The 14,401-nt window shown below is 40.2% G+C and overlaps 2 protein-coding genes across 2 annotated transcripts in view; one reads left to right on the forward strand and one right to left on the reverse strand.

Moving 5' to 3' along the window:
* The first annotated feature begins 296 nt into the window (after positions 1-296).
* NOPCHAP1 (NOP protein chaperone 1) lies at positions 297-6,286 on the forward strand. Its single transcript, XM_081958429.1, has 4 exons — positions 297-441; positions 1,496-1,582; positions 2,151-2,287; positions 5,382-6,286. The coding sequence occupies exons 1-4, from the start codon at positions 372-374 to the stop codon at positions 5,541-5,543; spliced, it is 456 nt and encodes a 151-aa protein (XP_081814555.1). The 5' UTR covers positions 297-371; the 3' UTR covers positions 5,544-6,286.
* Positions 6,287-8,410: 2,124 nt separating this feature from the next.
* ALDH1L2 (aldehyde dehydrogenase 1 family member L2) overlaps positions 8,411-14,401 on the reverse strand; it is a 36,376-nt gene continuing 30,385 nt past the window's right edge. Inside the window, exons 20-23 of the mRNA XM_081956739.1 lie at positions 12,720-12,885; positions 11,910-12,015; positions 10,560-10,759; positions 8,411-9,112 (exon numbers count right to left, since the gene is read on the reverse strand). Of these exons, the coding sequence (XP_081812865.1) occupies positions 9,057-9,112; positions 10,560-10,759; positions 11,910-12,015; positions 12,720-12,885 (528 nt within the window). The 3' untranslated portion in view covers positions 8,411-9,056. The remainder of the gene's footprint in view (positions 9,113-10,559; positions 10,760-11,909; positions 12,016-12,719; positions 12,886-14,401) is intronic.

The following is a 14,401-nucleotide window of genomic DNA, read 5'->3' on the forward strand; positions in this document are numbered from 1 at the left end:
TTATTCTAAGTCTAAGTTCGAAGTCTAATTGTCACAACTCTGCAGGGCAGGAATTGTGTAGCGGCTGGTAACTGAAACACAAAACTGCCCCTTGGAATCTGTAAAAGAGGCTTGCAAAAAGAAAATCAGGGGCCACCGTAACTTAAATAAAATACAAGGTGAAATGTGAAACTATGTGAGAGAATTTACTCTTGATATAAAACTTCCCATAAAGTATTTTCGAGCCGAATGAAGGTCCTCCGTGCTTCTAGGGGGCGCTGTTTACGCTTGCGAAGCCACTCTGGCTTTGGACCTTCCCGGCCTCGAGCTCCGGCTTCCTCTTGTAGGCGGGGCAGCTTCGCTAACAGCGAGCGGGGCTCCCATCCGGCTGAATGGCGCAGAGCGGCGACAACGCGGGTCCCGAGATATCTCGGGTGCTTCTTTCCGTGGGAGGCGGAGGAGGTAACTGGTGATGAATGAGAGGAGCTGCAGATCAAGGAGCGAGCGCCGCGCTTCCTGGTCTCGTCCTTTCCCACTAACCCTGCGTTTCTCAAAGTTGGCTAACGTCGTTAAGATTTGTGGACTTCAACTCCCACAATTCCCACAATTCCCAATGGCTGCTGAGTTGTTGGAATTTTGGGAGTTGAAGTCCACATATCTTAACGTTGCCAAGTTTGAGAAACGCTGCAATACTAATAACCTGGTTTTTTTTTACCCCGTTCCTTTGCTTCCAGATTCTTGACAGTAACTGCCAAAAGTATAAAGTATTTATATAAGTGTAAACATATTTTTATGCTTATACCTATTATCTTTTACATGTTTGACAAACTAAATAAACTAAATAAATAAAAAATAAATAAAAGGAAATAAATAAATAAGTCCTGTAGGGACATGGTATTCTTGAGATCTTGCGTGAATAAATGAATATCATGTACAAATATTTTCAAAACTAAGGTGCAACTTTTGTGCAAACTTGGAAAAAAATATTAATGCGCCTCCCTGCTAAAAGTGAAAGAATGAGAGTTTGGGCCTGAAAAAAAATCATTCTATCTCGACTTTCTCCATCGTTTCATCTATTTAATGCTTGCCTAAATGTCGATGAGAATGCTTTCGTGCTTTCCACTTTTGAAAAGGTTTTGCTTACTTTATATTATATTATAATATCTCTACAATATTATTATATTTGGTTTCTGTAAGCAGGGGTCCCCAAACTTGCCAACTTTAAAACTTGTAGACTTCAACTCCCAGAATTCTCCAGCCAGCTCTGCATAGCATAGCTCTGCTGGCTGGAGAATTGTGGGAGTTGAAGTCCACAAGTCTTAAAGTTGCCAAGTTTAGGGACCCCTGCAGTGTAGTGCATGGGGTTGAAAAAAGTGCCTTGCTTCTAACATTGGAGCTGATTTGCATCAACTAATTTGCAGTAGAGTGCAAAGCTGCCTATATAGAAAGAAATACTGTACTAGTAAAGTCAGTAGTATGTGCCTTTTCAACTGAAGCAGGGCTTCTGGATTTCTAGGTATCAGCGAAACTCTTTTGCTCAGTCCAAAACATGCTAAAAAGAAAGACGCAACCTTACAGACCACCAGGCTGCCCAGGAGCAACAGTAAGTATATCTATTTTTTTATCAGTGAGTTAACAATATTCCCTGACTTAGAGCAGTGTTTTTCCAAACTTTTCCAAAACTTTCCAAATTATAACATGTTCTGTACCCAGTGTGTTGGCTGGGGAATTCTGGAAGTTGAAGTCCACCCATTTTAAAGTTAGACAAGTTTGAAAAACACTGAGGATTGTGCCTTTCTGAATTATATATGTATGTTAGAAAATAATAATCATAAACAAAGTCTTGACTTTTGGTGGGAGGGACTGGAATGTCAACTGATTTAATGCTTAAATATACATGAAGAACCATGCATCTTCTATTATTTATGCAGAGCAGAGAGTGAACATTAAAATTGGGTGCTCCTCAACAGTTAGTAGTGGTTAAACTAAAGGTTTGGAAAGGTTTGGACCTTTCTTAATAATTTTATCTTGCAATATGGCAATTGATTAACAGCATATTTACACTGCCTTTCTATATTTTCTATGTTTATATGTGGGGTATGGCAGGCCATCCCTCTTTAAATGTTTAGAAATATATTAATGTCTTCATAAACACATTTCTGTACATTTAGTTTTGGATAAGGTGCAGAATTTTCTACCCCAGATGGCTAGTGCAAATAATCAGTTGAGAAGAGAAATGGACAGCAAACCTGGCCAAGAGTTTGACATTGAACATGTAGATCCTTCGATGGAAAACATAATTGAAATGGTGAATATATTTTTGTTTCTAGTTAATTCCTTGGCATAGAGCATTACATTCATGTTTATGGTATAACCAAAGTAGAATGACTTCTTCTTGTTGTTTAGTGTCTCGACCTCTTCAGAAACTATTATCCATAATAATATCTGAATGCTATCTTTTTTGTTGAAATTGGTTTCTGTGCTATTACTGAAGTAATTTTTTATTTATCAAATTTATCTGAACCTTGAAACTAACTTGAGAGAAGACAGCTTATGCAGTTTAAGTGTTAAAATTGGTACATTTTTTAAAAATAAAATAAAATCATGACTAAAATTACAAAGCTAAATTTTTTTAGAAGTTGCTATATACTCTCCGCAAGATACCTGAAAAGCCATGTTTCTAGGAGGCCAAGGAGATTGGCGTCATAACATTTTTCAGTTAAGCATTTAAAACTTTTCAGGCAAAGTGTCAGAGTAGCTCTCTTTCCCATATGCAATCCGGATGTTTGAGGGTTATATTTCTCAAAATTCCCCATCAGCCTGATCAGAGACAAGCTTTGTCACAAAGTCTTCATGTGATACACAAGACACACAGAAAAGTCTCAGATTTAGGAGGACTGCTGCAGCTAGCACCTTCCTCTACTAAAGACATTAGACTACATTGTCTGCAAAATTCCTTTCAACGCTAATCTTGCCTTGCTTGTTGTTGGAGGTAACCAATTCATGCCCAGAAGATTTGCCTAAGTAGCAGATGAGAGCCACTGGCTCAGTGGTGCTTTGTTTTCATCAATTGTTTTGTAAGTGTTTTCGGCCTCTGATCATGGAAGGCAATTAATCTAGCTCTGTGATGGCAAACCTGTGGCACAAGTGCCACAGGTGGCACGCGTAGACATTTGTTAGGGCATGCGAGGTGTTGCTCTATCAGCTCCAGCGCGCATGTGCTCACTGGCCAGCTGTCTTTGGTCTTCATTTTTGGCTGTTTTTTGCCCTCTGAAGGCTTCCCTTAAGCCTCCGGAGGGCGAAAAACCACCCAATGCACAAACCGGAAGTTCAGGAATGGACTTCCCGTTTGGGTGTTAGGCCGTTTTTCTTCCTCCGGAAGTGTCCTGAAGTCTCCGGGGGGGAACGGGACTGTTTTTGCCTTCCCCAGGCTCCTGGAAAGCCTCTGGAGCCTGAGGAGCACGCAAAACGGGTCCATCAACCGCCAAAAGTGGGGGAGGGGGGGTCACGTGCATAGAATTATGGGTGTGGGCACGCCCATGCACGATCCCCCTGCACACTCCCCCACTTTTGGCATGCGATGGCAAAAAGGTTAGCCATCACTGATCTAGCTGCTTTTTCTTTGCTATAAACAAAGACTTTGCCAGTGGCTTTCATGCAAATAGTCTCATTTAAGCTGTTTCTATGGCCGAGCATCTTAAATGGTTGACCATCTTAAATCGGTAACTCAGGGCAGAAAACAATCATTTTGCTAAAGCCAGTATGAGGGTCCTTGACTTATGACTACAACGGAATCCAAAATTCCCATTGCTAAGCATTGCTAAGTTGTTTCAGTGAGTTGCGTCCCATTTTACAACTTTGTTGTAAATGGCTGTTAAGCAAACCACTGAAGCTGTTAAGTGAATCACGAGGTCATGAAGCGAATGTAGTTTCCTCCATTGCCTTTGCTTGTCAGAAGCTCCCTAAGAATGTTTCAGATGAGAATCCCAGGGTCCAGGACGCTGCAACCATTTGTAAATACATGCTGGATGCTGAGCATCCAAAGTTTGGCCACTGTGACTGTGGAGATTCTGCAAATGCACATGTGTATATTAGGTTCCATTAACACCTGGGCCTAATACTTGGGCAAAAGCCTGTTCTTTATGGCTTTCTGGAACACCAAGAAGGTCAGGGAAGGCTGTTCCATAGATAGGGCCACAGTAGAGAAGGCAAATCTCCTTGGTCCTACAAAATGGGACGTTATTAAAGGGGAGTTTGCGAGCATGCCTATTGGACCTGGTAGATTGGGACTCCTACTCGTTGGTACTGGTACTTGTGGAAATCGTTTATGAACTGCTATTGAGATATTTTCTTAAGATAATGGTAATTGAAACTTTTGATTTTATAGTTCTGCACTGAAACTGATGTACATGCCCGTATTTTTCGGAGTATAAGACACACCTTTTTTCCTCAAAAAAGAGGCTGAAAATCTGGGTGTGTCTTATACACCGAATACAGCATTTTTTTGCCTCCCAAAACCCCGCCCCCTTTACCAAAATGGCCGTGCATACCCTTAGGAAGGCTTTCAGGGACCTCCTGGGGGCTGGGGAAGGCAGAAATGAGCAAAAAACAGGCTGTTTTTTGCCCCTCCAGCCCCCAGCAGCACTCTATAAGCCTCCATAAGGCTATGCATGCAATTTGTTTTGACAAAAAACGGGCCCTTTTTCGTGAAAAATGGGCGGTTTTTTGCTTGTTTTTGTCCCCCACCCCCCGAGCATCTGCAAGCCCCCCCAAGGTTATTCATGCCTTTTTTTGAAAAAAAACCAGGCCCGTTTTCATTAAAACAGGCCTGTTTTTGGGAGGTTTGCAGAGCGCAAAATCTTTTTCCCTTTTTGAAAGCTCTTTAACTGATTTATGAGAATTACATTGATCAAGTGCTCTACCTACCTATCTACACCCTCTCTCTATATATATATGTATATCCCTTTGTCTACCTACCTACTCTCTCTCTCCTTATCTACTGTATTTCTCTTTCTCTTTCTCTCTCTCTATCCCTCACCTACTTACCTACCTACTCTCTCTCCCTATCTACTGTATTTCTCTTTCTTTCTCTCTTTCTCTTTCTCTCTCTCTATCCCTCACCTACTTACCTACCTACCTACACACTTTCTCTCTCCCCCTACCTACCTACTGTATTTCTCTCTCTCTCTATCCCTTTATCTACCTACCTACCTACCTAACTACTCTCTCTCTCCCTATCTACTGTATTTCTCTCCCTCTCTATCCCTCTATCTACCTACCTACTTTTTTTAAAAAAAATTGCCTCTTCAAAACCTTGGTGCGCCTTATACTACGAAAACTACGGTATCCATTCTCATTGTGTACTGAATATTATCTTACTTTCATTATTTAAATTGTTACAGAATGTGGCCTTAGTAGAACTGAATGACTGTGATACAACAGAATCAGAAGATGATTCGGAATGTGAGGGGAGCTCTACCTGTGGAGAAGTTACCGAAGAAAATATTAAGTTTCCTTTGTCAAAAAGAGAAGGACGAATAGAAATGTTGGACGGTAAAAACTGAGTAGGGGAATTAGCCTTATTTTCCTGCCATTTCAATATCTACATGTAATCCTCATTTTTTCAAGGCCTCTGGGAAAATGGTGCTGTGTACTAATAAGTTTGTGTACCTGATATATGGAAAGGTGTCAGAAGAAATCTGTGCCATCAAGTCAGAAGAAATGAATGAGGATTACATTTGCACAATTGCGGGGAAAGCAGAAAGAATAATTGGACCAGACAGAAACAAAAGAATTAATAGCTATGAACTATTTAATTTGTAATAACATTATAGATTAATACCATACTTGGGTTACATAGAGAGCAAAGAAAATGTCTGTGGAAAACAGATAATTTACTCTAGATTGTTTCAATTACAAAGTATTTTGGCTGGTTGTATGTTAATAGTAGTGGCCTTCCAAATGAGCAACATTCCTAACTCCAGGTCTGGTCGGGATTCAAGCTCATTTGTTTGTGCCAAAGGTTACTCATCTTGCATGAACTGTCCTTTAAGGTCAAGGTGAAAGAATTGTGTTAGACTGAAAGACATTTTTATTGATAAGCGGCATTCATAATGGAGAATGAGGAATGCCATTTGGAATCCAGTATATTTTAAAGGTCCAAAATATGCTACAAATCAAATTGGGAGTTCAAATTTGGAGTTTATAATCCCAGCCAGTTTGAGATCACGTTACATCTTTGAAATTAAAATATGCCTTGTATTCTCATAAAGTTTATTTAAGATGAATAAAAAAGTTTTTTAAGGTACCCTGTATTTGCTTTGTACTGTAAAAGGCATCAGCTTGCAAGATACGTGCGAATTTGAGCTGAAATTAGTTTCATTTCATTCTTATGGATAATTTATTACCGGAACATATATTCCACTGAATAAGATCATCTTGTTTCTGAATAAATAATATTTGAGCTGTTATTGCTAACTTGACAATGGGGTTGAATGGAAATCAGGAATGTTTGACATGAAAAGTCAAATAGGCTGAACATTCTGGAATTAGAAACTATTACTAGCCCCATACTATACATAGTAGATTATGGTCCGTAACCTTCAGAGGAGAGGACCATCATGCAGTGTATTGATTTGAGTTGATAATAATACTTGTAACGCATAAATACAAATAAAATTTAGGTGCCCTTGCACAACCCACCAAAAATTTCTATTTATTTTCCATAGTATATTCCTGGAAAGCTCACACACAAGTACAAATGGCAAAATACCTTTCTGCTTAGAGAGCAGCTATCTGTTTTGAGACGAACACTGCCATACTCTGTCTTTCTGTTCACCGTATTTTATACCACAATGTGCGTTGTTTTCAATAAATATTTTGCAATTGCAAGTAGTAAATACATTCAAAACCTGGCATGGTTGTCTTCACAAATTGTGTTAATCCATGGCTTTAATCATGTCTTCAGAATAGCAACAGCCTTCCATTCTTTCAAGCAGTGATGTGCAGTCAGGTGAGGCAAAGCCTCATCACTCTTCATGAAAAAAAAAGTAAAAGGAAAAAGCTGAGCTAGTTGCTGCCTCACCGTGGATGACTCTGCTTAACCTCACTGGTGCTCTCCCTCCCCAAGTGTAGTGATTTCCTCCCCAGGCCCCCATTCATTTCTCTCTCTCACACACACAGCTGGATAAAACTATATAAAAATCTAGCCCAGCTTCACTGATTACAAGTTTGAAAAGGCAACCTGGCTCCACCTGCAATCAAACTACACTTGGGGAGGGAGAGCACAAGCGAGCACTGAGGAGACCACAGGAGGAGGCAGGAACCCAGGCAAAGAGCCATGCTGTAGTACACACACTTCCCCCCAGCCTCTTTCTTTTGGAAGGCTCGGCTCCCCTCCGGCTTCTCTGCCTCTCCTCTCACCCCAGCCTGCCAGCAGGAGGTGGTGGGTGGGCTTTATTGTGTTCCAGGCATTTCCCACCCAGACAGCAGGCTGCATTTGCAATGGTGGAGGTGTTTGGGAAAGGCAGCAGGGGAATGGGGGTGGTGGTGGCAGAGGAGCTGCTTTCAAGCCACTGGAAAAGATATCCAATCCAACTTTTGTGTGTGTGGGGGTTTGTTTGAGAGTGAGTGAGAGAGGGAAGGGGTAGGAGAGATAGTCCAATCCAACTTCTGTGTGTGTGTGTGTGTGTGTGTGTTTGAGAGAGGGGGAGGGAGAGAGGGAGGAAGGAGGGGAAGGAGAAGAAAAAGAAAAAGAAAGAAGGAGCAAAGGAGAAAAACAAATGCTGTCACTTTAAATTGGAACTGAGCATGCCTGGCTGTGGAATTCTGGGAGTTGAAGTCCACAAGTCTAAATATTTGAAACCCAGCACTGTGTCAGTGCCTCACCAGTCATAAACCTCACCGCACGTCACTGCTTTCAAGGTGGGTAAAATGAGGATCCAGATTGTTGGGGGCAATATGCTGACTCTTTAAACCGCTTAGAGAGGGCTGTAAAGCGGTACGTAAGTCTGAGTCAACCTTGAGCCTGGTGAGATTTGAATTGCCAAATTGCAGGCAGCCGGCAGTCAGCAGGAATAGCCTGCAGTAATGCATTCTAACCACTATGCAACAGAATGGTTGTTTTCAGACTTTTTCCCAGAGCCAAAACTTAATATGTATTGTATAACTTAGAGCAGCGGCCTCCAACCTTTTGGGCACCAAAGACCAGTTCTGTGGAGAAAGGTTTTCCGTGGACCAAAGGAAGCATGGTTTCGTGTGCTGCCTGCGTCCCGTGGTTGGGCCGTCGCTTTTTTTGCATGGATGGGTTTCTGGCATATCGTGGACCAGTGCCACAGACCAGGGGTTGGGGACCCCTGACTTTAGAGCATTGTAAATATATTAGAGAGCGAGAGAGATTATCTTACAGATGCAATACTAGGTCATTAAATACTACAGGACATCCAAAAAACATTTATTTAATGTCATTGGCACCCACAATTAGAGATCGCATACACCTCATTGGCAAACAGATTGCAAAATAGTTCTGCTACTTTTTCAATTTAGGGAAATAACACAGATGTTCAATTCTTTATTGTACAGATTCATAATAAGTGCACTTCCTTGGGTACATAAACCATGTTTACGGTGAACTGGTTTTCAGAGTTAGTTCAAATATGCAAAAATGTTTATTGCAGGAAAAAAGTATGCTGGTGTAAAGTGGCCAAGACCCACATGGTTACCGAGGACAAATAAAAAATTATAGCATGTTTCCAACTTAAGTAAAGGGTTCATAGAGACAAAATATCAGAATTTGGGTTCTAGATTTCTGTCTCACCTTCAGATAGCCCAAAATATCAGCAGATGAAGGAGAACATGATAGCTACAGGAAAGAATACTTTATGTTCACAGTAATCCATAGCAAGTGTTGAACTCCTCTGAGGAATCCCATTGTGAATAAATGCAAATGTTCTTAATTGGATCATTGCACTGAGACACTGGTTGGCATGTTCATGCCAGGAAGCATTTTCTACTTTGTTGTTTGTAATCCTGTAGTTGCCATGGGTAAGAGGAAGAATGGGGCTTCTTGGCTGAGCTGTTCAGTATTCCACAGTTACAGCTTTTGTCCTCAGGTACTCATTAAGAGCTTCTTCACCTAAAAGGAATAAGGAAGTCTGCAGTAGTTGGAGTCTCCAAGGGTGCAAAGTTCTTCACAGTGGAAGCGTTTGCAAAAAGCAAGGTAGAACTCAAAACCAAGTAAACTCTTCAGTATAATGGAGATTAGCCTAGTAAAAGAGACAGCCTTCTGCTGTATATGTACTGAAGATTGGAGGGTGAGTAAATATGGGCAGGGAGAGGAGAGGGAAATTAGGAAGGCTGGACAGGCCAATGTGATATGTGCATATTGCATGTTTGAGTTTCTAGGAGGGGAAGAATGAGACAGGAAAGGCTCTGGGAAGATCGGGGTGGTGGGAGGTACCATGGGGAGGTAGAAGATGGAGCATATTATAAAAAAAAACCAATAACCCTGTTAGTACTATCCATTCCTGCATTTTCTGTTAAAAATAAAAGTAAAGTTCCCCTCACACATATGAGCTAGTCATTCCCGACTCTAGGGGGCGATGCTCATCTCCATTTCAAAGCTGAAGACCCAGTGCTGTCAGAAGATGCCTCCGTGGTCATGTGGCTGGCATGATTAAACACCGAAGGCGCACGGAACACTGTTACCTTCTCACCAAAGGTGGTTCCTTTTTTTTCTACTTGCATTTTTTACATGCTTTCGAACTACTAGGTTGGCAGAAGCTGTGACAAGTAACGGGAGCTCCCTCCCTTACGCGGCGCTAGGGATTCGAACTGCCGACCTTTCTGATCGACAAGCTCAGCATCTTGCCACTGCGTCCCACAAAAAAAAAATGATACTAAAGGTAGGCAATTAATAATTGCCTGATAAAAACATGGCCATGAAATAATCAATGAAAGAACTGGTACAGGATTTCAAGCTTTGAAATTCAAAGCAAAAGTAGGCAGACAGTAGTCCATGGACCAATACAGATCCTATTTTTTGCACTTGTCTGAATCCTCCCACCTTTTTGAGAAGGTGATTTACAACAGATCATGAAGCCTATATGTCTGGCTGGCAGGGAGTGAGTGAATAGGCAGAATTATAGCCTTATACCTCCTCCAAAACCATTTAATATTTTTTTTAAAGTGCAGCTTAAGATGTTAAAAGATTGCTTCTACTGTAAAGGAATCCTGCATTTTGTAACAGGTTCTAAATTGCATCTTTTTTCCACATGGGATTGTCAGGCTGCAATTTACAGTATTGGATGTGTGCTCTGATTTCAAGGGTAAATAGCACAACTCTCTTTCAAATGCATTTTCACAATTGCTCCATTACAAAACTCACTTTACTAGAAAACAAGTAGTCTATAACAGTCATTTTTCGTCGTTACACTACAAAACCCTTGGTTACTGGTTGTTCGTCATGTTGATTCAGAATGGGATCTAAAGAGTTCTGGAAGGTGATGAATTTCTTGCCTTTAATACGTGTCACTTTGTAAATATAATTGGAGTCTAGAGAGAAAATATGAAGTGCTGCTTACCTAAATCTTTTCCAAAACCAGACTGCTTGAATCCACCAAATGGTACGGCTACATCAGTTTTGTTATAAGTGTTAATAAAAACAGTTCCAGCTTCCAGTTTGTCACTAACATATAGTGCTTTACTTATGTCTTTGGTGAAAACACCTGAAGCCAAACCATATTCTGTTTTGTTGGCTCGTTCTAACACTCCATCAACATCTCTGTAGCAATAAAGAAACATATAAGATATAGGCAGCATAAAACATACCAAAGATGCTAAATTTATCATGCCATATGATTTTTCATCCTCAGATTTTGTAGCATACATTGTGTTCCCATATTGTGCTAAGCCATAATAAAATTTATTCCAGTTCAAGCATGTAATTTAGGAATCGTGGTTTATATATCATATTCTATAACTGTCTGGAATTGCAAACCAGCCATTGAAATTTAATTGATTGAAATATGGTTAAAACAAAATTGCTTAGAACCATCTGTATATCCAATCTGATAGTTTTGTGAAGTATTTTAGAACTTGACTAGAATGTATGTAATAAATATAGGGATATAACAATGATATTTAATCCACAAAATTAACAATTGCATGATTTTTAAGGTCATAGACTGGGAAAGAACATCAGTAGTAATTAAATAGCAATAGCACTTAGCTTTATATACCGCTTTACAGTGCTTTACAGACCTCTCTAAGCAGTTTACAGAGTCAGCATATTGCTGCAATTTGGGTCCTCATTTTACCCATCTCGGAAGGATGGAAGGCTGAGTCAACCTTGAGCCTGGTGGGATTTGAACTGCCAAATTGCAGACAGGTGACAGTCAGAAGAAGTAGCCCGCAGTACTGCACTCTAATCACTGTGCCACTGAAGCTCTATAGGATTCCAAATACTACTACATTTGTGCCAAGAGCGCTAAAGCGCTTCCGGGTTGAAAGAATTGGATGGTGACATCACCATTCCCTGGGGGATGACCAGTTGGAGATTCCTTTCATGACCCTATTAAGTTACCCACCAAAGTGGTACCCATTTATCTACCTTGTATTGCCCACCCTTGAATTGTTGGGTGGGCAGCAGTTGTGATGGGAGCTCATCCTTCCTCGTGGCAGCAAGCAGCTGTCTCAAACACTAGCTTGCTGATCGTCAGCCCAGCGTCCTAACCTCATGAGCCACCATGCTCCTATAGGATTCCAAATTAGGGGAGGAATCTACTTCACAGAAGTTTTCCTCCAAGATGTAAATTGCAATGGCGAAAAGGAGTGAAGCAGATTCATTTGATCTTCTCAGATGACTATTAATTGCAAGGATGCAGAGTTTGAAAAACTGCAGCAACAACAGCATTAACCAGAACAGAACCTACCCATCTTTGAACTTGGAAATGATCATCACTGGCCCGAAGGATTCTTCATGGGCAATATGCATGTCATCCTCAACATTGGTAAATATGGTAGGTTCCATGAAGAAGCCTAATGAAAAAAATGGGTAGTTACGATCTCAATCATTTTCTATCTTGATACATGGGTCATAGGTTATCTGTCTTCACCAATGCACTTTATATATAACTTGGCTAATAACCAAGGACTTCAATTTTTAGCCAATTGATTATTTTAACAAGAGCATCCATTCAATATAATTTTAGTTTCCAAACAAGGGTGTTGTAGAGAGATCATTTGGAGCTAGGTTTACAGCTTCTGTTGTGCATTTTATGATCATTTGCCTTCCTCTTCAACACCCCTTCCTCTACATGCTTCATAATTACTTGACTCTTACGATACTACCATGACTGCAAGAATAAAATTGAGGAATTAGCTATTGAACTAAAGTCAGAAGTCACTTTCCTTTTAAATTTGTTTAATGTATTTTTGTCGCTTGTCTTGTTATTCCTTTTTGCTCTTATCTTAGTTTGTATTTTAATGTTTGATATTGAAATTTAATAACAATCTTATTTTAAAAAGAGAAAAGGAAAAACATGGTGATAAACAACAGTAGCCATTCTAGCATATCTATGGCTGTCCAGTTGTTGGTGCAGTATGTTTGCTATTACTTCCATTGTCACCCCATTTAGTCAAAATTCATATAATGTGCTATACTATTATTTCCTTTACATTGGGGAAAAAGATTTAAATGCATTCAAATGCTTTCTAATATTCCTATATTAGATCTTACTTACCTGGTCTACATACTTGTCTTCCTCCATATAATAAAGTTGCTCCTTCTTTTACTCCAGTTTGGCAGTACTCCAGAAGCTTTTCCAAATGTGCTTTGTGATTTTGAGGTCCATGGTCTGTAGCTCTATCCAGTGGATCACCTATTTTCATCTTCCGGGTTTCTTCCACCTAAAGATTATTCAAAGAAAGTGGGGATTAAATAGTGTAATATACCAGTTAAATTTTTACAGATAATAATACAATAATTCTACAGTATTTAAAATAATGTAGATTAGGATTTTTAAAGTTACAATGGAAGACATTGTCCTCTCTTGGTTCACCTTATATTGTACAGAGCCCTATATGGAAAGAACAAACATTCTTGAGGGTAAACAAGAACAAAATTGAATTATAAGGTGGAGGAAGGAGACCATTGAGCAAGGAATAACATTAAAGGAGGATATGGCTGAAGGATCTGACTTCCCTTATACTACTTGGAGGGCACTGAATAGTTGAGAGTTGGAGTGACTACAGAAGTGGTATTCAGAAGGTTCTAACCAGTTCTGGAGAATCGGTAGCGGAAATCTTGATTAGTTCGGAGAACTGGTAAATACCACTTCTGACTGGCCCGCCCCCATCTATTCTCTGCCTCCTGAGTCCCAGCTGATTGGGAGGAAATGAGGATTTTGCAATAACCTTCCTCCGGAGTGGGGTGGGAATGGAGATTTTACCTGCCATGCCCACCAAGCCACGCTCACAGAACTGGTAGTAAAAATTTTTGAATCCCACCATTGAGTGACTAATGTAAAACCAGTATGCTTGAGTGGAGATTCTTAGTGGATAACAACACACTATGTGAATATGGAGAGACACAGAGCGCAGCCCATCTGTTGATATGTCGGCTACTACCAGAAACATAATGATTTATTTTTGGGGCAACAACAAAGCCAAGAAGGTGGCTTCTTTCTGGCATTTTAAAGCTTCGTCTACACACAGAAGAAGTATAGAGTTGTATAGCATGTAACAGCAATATGTTCCTGAACCTCAAACCAAATACAAGGAAACTGCACTCTGGAATACTTCAAATACTGTGTTTCACATTATAATGCCCATAACATCAGATGCTGAAGAAAGTGTATCACTAATTTTTGCTGATGGGCAGATCCATAACCATCCGTATCCAATGAAACGGAAGTGGAAACAGAAAGTACCTTCTGCAGGACCTGGTCAGAAAAGCTTGAAAAGTAATCAAAAATGCTTGATTGAAAATAAACCTGAAACTTCAGAAAATCAATGAACACTGAAAAAAAACAGGGCTTTGCTCCATTACTTGTATTTTATCTGTGAAAAATATGACAACGACAAGCAGTTCTCGACTTACAACTACTTGCGTAGTGACCATCTGAAATTACAACAGCACTGAAAAAAGTGACTCGCAACAATTCAGGTGTTTGGCAATTGGCATGTATTCCAGCATCCCAGGGTAGCGTGATTGCCTTCCCATTCAGCTTCCGACAAGCAAAGTTAATGAGGGAAGTCAGATTTCTTAATGACCACATGATTCACTTATTGGAGTAATTCACTTCTCAACCAGAGTCAAAACAAATTGATACAAATTTGTAAAATTGGGCAAGACTCACTTAACAACCACTTTGGTTGACAGCAGAAATTCTGGTCCCAATTGCGTTGTAAATTGAAGACTACT

The sequence above is a fragment of the Natrix helvetica genome, assembly GCF_964273705.1.
Source record: "Natrix helvetica genome assembly, chromosome: 6".
NCBI classification, from domain to species: Eukaryota; Metazoa; Chordata; class Lepidosauria; order Squamata; family Natricidae; genus Natrix; species Natrix helvetica.

Coding starts and splice junctions, on each gene's coding strand:
- NOPCHAP1 (XM_081958429.1), top strand. CDS start 372: ATGGCGCAGAGCGGCGACAACGCGGGTCCCGAGATATCTCGGGTGCTT. Junction 442..1,495: donor TTCCGTGGGAGGCGGAGGAG/GTAACTGGTGAT, acceptor CTGGATTTCTAG/GTATCAGCGAAACTCTTTTG. Junction 1,583..2,150: donor CAGGCTGCCCAGGAGCAACA/GTAAGTATATCT, acceptor CTGTACATTTAG/TTTTGGATAAGGTGCAGAAT.